Source organism: Leptodactylus fuscus, chromosome 3 (genome assembly GCF_031893055.1).
Source record: "Leptodactylus fuscus isolate aLepFus1 chromosome 3, aLepFus1.hap2, whole genome shotgun sequence".
NCBI lineage: Eukaryota > Metazoa > Chordata > Amphibia > Anura > Leptodactylidae > Leptodactylus > Leptodactylus fuscus.
In genome coordinates, this window is record NC_134267.1 from 229,103,114 (window position 1) to 229,112,249 (window position 9,136).

Sequence of the window (9,136 nt, forward strand, 5' to 3'; positions counted from 1 at the left end):
TCGAATCGAATCGAACACCACGTGGTAAAGTGCGCCAAAATTCGATTCCCCTCCCACCTTCCCTGGCGCCTTTTTTGCACCAATAACAGCGCAGGGGAGGTGGGACAGGAACTACGACACTGGGGGCATTGAAAAAAATTGGAAAAAGTCATTGGCTGCCGAAATCAGGTGACCTCCATTTTAGACGAATAGTGGATTTCAAATCCGGGTCATATGAGAATGTGAACTTTGTGACTATGAGACAGGGATAGCTGTACAGGCAGGGATAGCTAGGGATAACCTTTATTTAGGGGGGAATGTTATTAAAAATAACTTTTTGGGGCTCTATCGGGTGTGTAATTGTGATTTTTGTGAGATAAACTTTTTCCCATAGGGATGCATTGGCCAGCGCTGATTGGCCGAATTCCGTACTCTGGCCAATCAGTGCTGGCCAATGCATTCTATTAGCTTGATGAAGCAGAGTGTGCACAAGGGTTCAAGCGCACCCTCGGCTCTGATGTAGCAGAGCCGAGGCTGCACAAGGGTTCAAGCGCACCCTCGGCTCTGATGTAGGAGAGCCGAGGGTGCACTTGAACCCTTGTGCACCCTCAGCTCTGCTACATCAGAGCCGAGGGTGCGCTTGAACCCTTGTGCACACTCTGCTTCATCAAGCTAATAGAATGCATTGGCCAGCGCTGATTGGCCAATGTATTCTATTAGCCTGATGAAGTAGAGCTGAATGTGTGTGCTAAGCACACACATTCAGCTCTACTTCATCGGGCTAATAGAATGCATTGGCCAGCGCTGATTGGCCAGAGTACGGAACTCGACCAATCAGCGCTGGCTCTGCTGGAGGAGGCGGAGTCTAAGATCGCTCCACACCAGTCTCCATTCAGGTCCGACCTTAGACTCCGCCTCCTCCGGCAGAGCCAGCGCTGATTGGCCGAAGGCTGGCCAATGCATTCCTATGCGAATGCATACTTAGCAGTGCTGAGTCAGTTTTGCTCAACTACACATCTGATGCACACTCGGCACTGCTACATCAGATGTAGCAATCTGATGTAGCAGAGCCGAGGGTGCACTAGAACCCCTGTGCAAACTCAGTTCACGCTAATAGAATGCATTGGCCAGCGCTGATTGGCCAATGCATTCTATTAGCCCGATGAAGTAGAGCTGAATGTGTGTGCTAAGCACACTCATTCAGCACTGCTTCATCAAGCCAATACAATGCATTAGCCAGTGCTGATTGGCCAGAGTACGGAATTCGGCCAATCAGCGCTGGCTCTGCTGGAGGAGGCGGAGTCTAAGGTCGGACCTGAATGGAGACTGGTGTGGAGCGATCTTAGACTCCGCCTCCTCCAGCAGAGCCAGCGCTGATTGGTCGAGTTCCGTACTCTGGCCAATCAGCGCTGGCCAATGCATTCTATTAGCCCGATGAAGTAGAGCTGAATGTGTGTGCTTAGCACACACATTCAGCTCTACTTCATCAGGCTAATAGAATACATTGGCCAATCAGCGCTGGCCAATGCATTCTATTAGCTTGATGAAGCAGAGTGTGCACAAGGGTTCAAGCGCACCCTCGGCTCTGATGTAGCAGAGCTGAGGGTGCACAAGGGTTCAAGTGCACCCTCGGCTCTCCTACATCAGAGCCGAGGGTGCGCTTGAACCCTTGTGCACACTCTGCTTCATCAAGCTAATAGAATGCATTGGCCAGCACTGATTGGCCAGAGTACGGAATTCGGCCAATCAGCGCTGGCCAATGCATTCTATTAGCCCGATGAAGTAGAGCTGAATGTGTGTGCTAAGCACACACATTCAGCACTGCTTCATCACGCCAATACAATGCATTAGCCAGTGCTGATTGGCCAGAGTACGGAATTCGGCCAATCAGCGCTGGCTCTGCTGGAGGAGGCGGAGTCTAAGATCGCTCCACACCAGTCTCCATTCAGGTCCGACCTTAGACTCCGCCTCCTCCAGCAGAGCCAGCGCTGATTGGTCGAGTTCCGTACTCTGGCCAATCAGCGCTGGCCAATGCATTCTATTAGCCCGATGAAGTAGAGCTGAATGTGTGTGCTTAGCACACACATTCAGCTCTACTTCATCGGGCTAATAGAATGCATTGGCCAGCGCTGATTGGCCGAATTCCGTACTCTGGCCAATCAGCACTGGCTAATGCATTGTATTGGCTTGATGAAGCAGTGCTGAATGTGTGTGCTTAGCACACACATTCAGCTCTACTTCATCGGGCTAATAGAATGCATTGGCCAATCAGCGCTGGCCAATGCATTCTATTAGCGTGAACTGAGTTTGCACAGGGGTTCTAGTGCACCCTCGGCTCTGCTACATCAGATTGCTACATCTGATGTAGCAGTGCCGAGTGTGCATCAGATGTGTAGTTGAGCAAAACTGACTCAGCACTGCTAAGTCTGCATTCGCATAGGAATGCATTGGCCAGCCTTCGGCCAATCAGCGCTGGCTCTGCCGGAGGAGGCGGAGTCTAAGGTCGGACCTGAATGGAGACTGGTGTGGAGCTATCTTAGACTCCGCCTCCTCCAGCAGAGCCAGCGCTGATTGGTCGAGTTCCGTACTCTGGCCAATCAGCACTGGCCAATGCATTTCTATGGGGAAAAGTTAGCTTGCGAAAATCGCAAACTGACAGGGATTTCCATGAAATAAAGTGACTTTTATGCCCCCAGACATGCTTCCCCTGCTGTCCCAGTGTCATTCCAGGGTGTTGGTATCATTTCCTGGGGTGTCATAGTGGACTTGGTGACCCTCCAGACACGAATTTGGGTTTCCCCCTTAACGAGTTTATGTTCCCCATAGACTATAATGGGGTTCGAAACCCATTCGAACACTCGAACAGTGAGCGGCTGTTCGAATCGAATTTCGAACCTCGAACATTTTAGTGTTCGCTCATCTCTATTCATTACCACAGATCTGTATAAAACCGGAAACCTCTGGGAATAGGAGGGGAATAACACTTTATCATTGTGTAAGCAGAACCCGCTCTCCCACCTTGTATCTCACTCTCACTGATAACTTTGTTTATATGAGATCAGGAGGAGAGGATTCATGTGTAGTAAAAATAAATCGTTTCATAGCACCAAGTGCCTAACACGGTGGAGAATGAAGGATTACACATGCAAAGTCAAAGCCAGAGGCAATAGGCTATGATACAATGTTACAGATTGTCTATTTTAGGTAACTCTTTTCCGTATTGTAGGTCCCCAGTCTACAAGCTTACCTGCTCTAAGTACTGGATGAACAGTTAGCTCGAACTCTGTATCCAGTTACCCCGGGGCCTATTGTGCTTTGTTGAACATTTCATATATACAGTATCTTTCAGCCCCATTTACCCAAATTATGTTCTTATTTAACAGGTAAGGCTTCAGAATTAATCACTGGTAACAATCAATGACAACCAAATGGAAAGGAAGCGATCACAAGGCTCTGCTATTACGTAAGAGAACTTGTACTATAAATGGCATATCATACAATGAAGGTAGTGAGCGCAGCTCTGGAGTATAATACAGGATGTAACTCAGGATCAGTACAGGATAAGTAATGTATGTACACAGTGACTGTACCAGCAGAATAGTGAGTGCAGCTCTGGGGTATAATACAGGATGTAACTCAGGATCAGTACAGGATAAGTAATGTATGTACACAGTGACTGCACCAGCAGAATAGTGAGCGCAGCTCTGGAGTATAATACAGGATGTAACTCAGGATCAGTACAGGATAAGTAATGTAATGTATGTACACAGTGACTGTACCAGCAGAATAGTGAGCGCAGCTCTGGAGTATAATACAGGATGTAACTCAGGATCAGTACAGGATAAGTAATGTAATGTATGTACACAGTGACTGCACCAGCAGAATAGTGAGCGCAGCTCTGGAGTATAATACAGGATGTAACTCAGGATCAGTACAGGATAAGTAATGTATGTACACAGTGACTGCACCAGCAGAATAGTGAGCGCAGCTCTGGAGTATAATACAGGATAAGTAATTATAATGTATGTACACAGTGACTGTACCAGCAGAATAGTGAGCGCAGCTCTGGAGTATAATACAGGTTGGAACTCAGGATCAGTACAGGATAAGTAATGTAATGTATGTACACAGTGACTGTACCAGCAGAATAGTGAGCGCAGCTCTGCAGTATAATACAGGATAAGTAATGTAATGTATGTACACAGTGACTGTACCAGCAGAATAGTGAGTGCAACTCTGGAGTATAATACAGGTTGGAACTCAGGATCAGTACAGGATAAGTAATGTAATGTATTTACACAGTGACTGTACCAGCAGAATAGTGAGCACAGCTCTGGAGAATAGCGCTGTATTAGTTTGGTGGAGTCACTGTGCACACACATTACATTATCTATCCTGTATTGATCTTGTGTTAGTGTAGATCCTCTCAGGACCGATTGTGACCATGACATGTATATAAACTATATAATGGTGTTTAAGGCTTCCACATCTTTAAGTGATGTAAAGTAAGTTCTGTACATTACCAATATTTAAATTTAGTTCAGTTGCAAAGTTACAAATATAAGTGACCCCGCCCCTTTATATATCTTTTTACTGACATACAGTGCAGACATGATATCTCGTGCCCTATGACTGCTTCTATCTATAGTTTGTTTTCACAGAGGATTGGATTCATTGTGATCTATGGAGCGCACAGAACAATATCATGACACAAAGACTTCATGATTAATGGTCTTAAGAAAGAGCTCAGTACAAAAGAAGTCATCGTATCACCGGAGGAGTTTCCCTGGTCCTGATGCCAGAAAGGACAGGAAAATCATGTGCAAGGAAAAGCGACTTAATATATTGTCCATTCCTCCATGGATTCCTGATAAGAATGTGTGCCCTAATTGTTTTAGTAATCAAGGAATTCTGTAGATGGGAAAAAACATCTCGAACTACGCACTTTGTGCCGTGTCCAATGCAAAATACTAAAGATGCAATGAAAGGTATCCAAAAAATACAACGAAACGTTCAAGGAAATGGAAACTTTACAGGAAAGAAAGGGGACAAGTCTCACACTGTGGGGTCCTTCTATAGGAAACCACTAGTGATAGCACTACCTATAAAGCCATTCTCACTAAGGGTCCATTCACACGGAGGAAAATGGTGAGAAATTTGGCGTGGAATTTCGGCACTGAAAAAAAAAAGCCTCCCATTGACTACAATGGGTTCCTTTTTCTGCTACCATTTTCCTCCATGTGAATGGAGCCTAAAAGGGGTTCTCGTGCAGGAAGCCATTACTAGGAGGACCCCCATGTCATTTGCAGTAGGGAAGTCATTACACTAGTGCTCAGTTTACCTGCAGGACCCTACTGGATATCAAGGCAAGTCCAGGTCAGCCATTGTTTTTCTGAGTTTTTCAATGGATGAGCCCCAGATTTAGGCTTTGGCTGACCTGACCATAGCACCCCTCATATTCATTTTTTACATAGAAACCAATATACTATATGGAGCTTTGTCCATATAGTCCATATAGTATATAGTCCATATAGTATATTGTCCATATGCATGGACAACAGAATTGACAAATACTGCCTCCAGTCTGTGGTACCGAGGTACTACCCACATGGTCACATGGGAGGCATGCAAAGAGTTAAGTGAGCTGTGTCCATATATCGTATACCTTGCAGTATATGGAAGGGGATTATATACAGCATGTACAGCCACCCGTATAACAGTATATGGGCTATGTGTAATGAAGAGTAAATGGGAGTGGGGGAGGGTCACTTAAAACGGCTATATATGTATATACATCATAAAATGTAGAAACCTTTGGTGTCATACAAAAAAGAAGAATCTGATCTATTGATACTAAGGCTATAGTTCTACCTGTGTTATTTACGGAGATATCGGCAGTTGATAACATCGTTGGGATTGGGATACTTTTTTTTATAAAACATGTCTATGTTTTATAATGCCCAAGTAACCCTCCCCCACTCTTGTCATCTCTTCTTTTCATATAGCCATATGTCATACACAAGCAGGGATCAGCTCGCAATAGAGAAGCAAGGGAAAGAGTGAAACAATGCAGGATATCACATAAAGGAGCCAAAAATTGTTCATAAGTCGGTTACAAAATGTATTCTTGCCATAAAACTAAACACTGTCAGAAAGTATAGTAATGCTATAATAATTGATGACCGATCCTTAGTCAGGGGCCGGCACATGGGACCTAAGTGGATCAGCTGCAGCCTCTTACCAAGCACTGTGCCGTACATGTATAGTGGTCATGCTTTATATCATAGTGGAACCCATTCCTTGAATGGGACTAAACTGAGCTCAGGCCATGTGGCCCATGAACATAATGTCACATGGACTGCAAGGTGGAGACAAGACTCAAGGATTACCAATGAAGCTTCAAATAGCTGATCCGTCAGGGTCCCATGCAGACTGATGTCCTAAGGATAGGACCTCATTTAATAATTCCACAGAAAACCCTTTAAAATTTGTGATTTGGTACATGGAGAGTTGAAGATGATATATCAAAGTACATAGAGAGATCTACAAATAAAATAGGAGATCAAGGGGGTTTCGTGCACCCCCAACTCTTGCTTTGGCTACCCTTGAGCTAAGGTATTGTAGATAGAATCGAAACTCATATTTGCAATGTGTTTTATTAGATCACATTATCCTTTAATATTATACATGTTCACGACTTTGCCCCCGATACAGAGTTCAGTGGTCTGCGCAAAACATCCATCCATCCATACATTTGGCTCAACCCTAAAAGTGACTTTTCCCATAGAGAAGCATTGACTAGGGTTGAGGATCGGGATCGGAAAAGATCGGATTCCGATAGGCGATCGAGCAAATTTCACGATCGAGATCGGCTGGAAAATGATCGGAAATCGGATTTTAAAATCGATCTTGAAATCTCAAGATCGGCTCAACCCTAATTGTAACACCATTGTATTTATAGCTAGTACATTCTCTATTCACTTCTAAAAGGGGCTCCATAGGTTTCCAATGATGTGCCCTACCCTATATAAAATCTGTAAGCTGAGATCTAGGGGACCATGGCCGTATGGATGTGTTAAATGCCTATCCCTATTGTACATTTATAACAATGTTCACCCAGCATGTAACTATAGGGCAACTGAAGTAGCCATGGTACCTGACGATGCCCAATTGTCCTACTGCCATATATAAATGCACCAATATAATGACCCATGGCAAGTGGGGGCCAAGGCTGTAACAGAAGCTCATCATAGACAGATCTACATGTCCCTGCAGCTCTATTCTAGAATACATTGACATAACAATGACACGGGCTTATACATCGTGTAAACTCCTTTAACAGATGTGACATTACGCAACAAGGAAGTCTAAAACAATGGCCTTGTCCCTGGTACTGTATGATACGCACCAGAAGTGTGCAGTACAAGTGCAAAGTTTAGAACAGAACCCCATTCCATTCTATGCAACATTGTATCAATTTTATAATGTTATATTATATATATATATATTTTTTTTTTAATTTAACATATATATATATATATATATATATATATATGTGTGTGTGTGTGTGTGTATATATTAATATATCATAGATTTTATGCATATATATATATGCATATTATAAAATATATATATATATATATGACAAAAATTATTTTGAAATAAAGAGAATAATTAATCAGTATTATAAATAATACTTAACGTTTCTATAAATATATTTATTATTTTTTTCTAAATTCTAAGAACTTTTTTTGACCTTTGTTACATCGCTCTATCCTGCCGTAGTCAATGGCGACTCTCTGAACATAAAATTTCACAACTATCACTTCAGAGGAAATCCTGCTTTGTGGATGTAATTAGAACAAGTCGGGTTATTTTCTTGTGCAATATTTCCTGTGATACGATGTATTTTGGTTTTGGCAGTAGTACATAGTATCAGTTTTACGAAGTGTAAATTGTAGTAAGTTAGTGAAGGAAAAAAAAAACAAAACTGAATAAAAAAAACAAGAGCAATACACCAATAAATTAAACAAATATCATAAAAATAATAAATATAAATCTGAATTAAATTAAAAAAATTGTCAAAATTACAAATCTATATTTTTTTAAATTTAATATCAATGTACTGTGCAGGTAAAATATTTGTTTTAGTGACTGTACACCTGTATGTATACATTTTGGATTTTTTTTTTTACATTTGTTTTGTTTAGATTTGTTTTATATAATCATTTATATTTATATTAATTATATTATATCAATTAATATATTAATATTTATATTATTATTAGTCTAATGACAAAATATTAACACAAGACAATATTATAAAAGAAATTTGTAAATTGGAATTCATTTTTTTAATGAATTTAAAAATACATTTCACAAAATATTATATTAGTTACCAAAATGCTTATATAAAAAACAAACAATATACAGTAGTAGCAAAGCAATACATTAGAATACTTACATGGATACAAGTCGACAAATTCATCATCTCTATGGGTGGTATTTTGGGAGTTGGAGTGGCTTTGGGTGTCATATCGCACAAATATCCCGAATAATACTATTAATAGGATCTGGAGGATGATGGCAAATATGGAAAACTTAAACCTCATATTCGTGTCATACGCCATGATGACAGGAACGTAACTTAGCTTCTTGTCAAGTCCTGCAAAAAACTGATAAAGGGAGAGAGTGCTGCCTCTATTTAATGGGTTTCACTAGATATGGATGACACTGCAGAAAGAAAGGGGTCTGGTCAGAGAGACACTCCCTCCGAGGAAGGAGCTACTGCTCAATATCTTACTGTACCATGAAGACTTGAAGAACTGCACATAGGAAAGTAAGAAGACGGAACAGTAATTGTTACATACAATATACAATTCATAAACATGGAAAAGTAAAACACTATAGAATAACGATAGATAGATAGATAGATAGATAGATAGATAGATAGATAGATAGATAGATAGATAGAACATCTATCTATCTATCTATCTATTTATCTATCTATCTATCTATCTATCTATCTATCTATCTATCTATCTATCTATCTATCTATCTTTCTATCTATCTATCTATCTATCTATCTATCTATCTATCTATCTATCTATCTATCTATCTATCTATCTATCCATCCATCCATCCATCCATCCATCCA

The 9,136-nt window shown here is 41.3% G+C and overlaps 1 protein-coding gene across 1 annotated transcript in view; it reads right to left on the reverse strand.

Moving 5' to 3' along the window:
- RHAG (Rh associated glycoprotein) overlaps positions 1–8,641 on the reverse strand; it is a 29,349-nt gene extending 20,708 nt beyond the window's left edge. The window contains exon 1 of the mRNA XM_075269294.1: positions 8,444–8,641. Coding sequence (XP_075125395.1) covers positions 8,444–8,609 — 166 coding nt within the window. The 5' untranslated portion in view covers positions 8,610–8,641. The remainder of the gene's footprint in view (positions 1–8,443) is intronic.
- Positions 8,642–9,136: the final 495 nt, after the last annotated feature.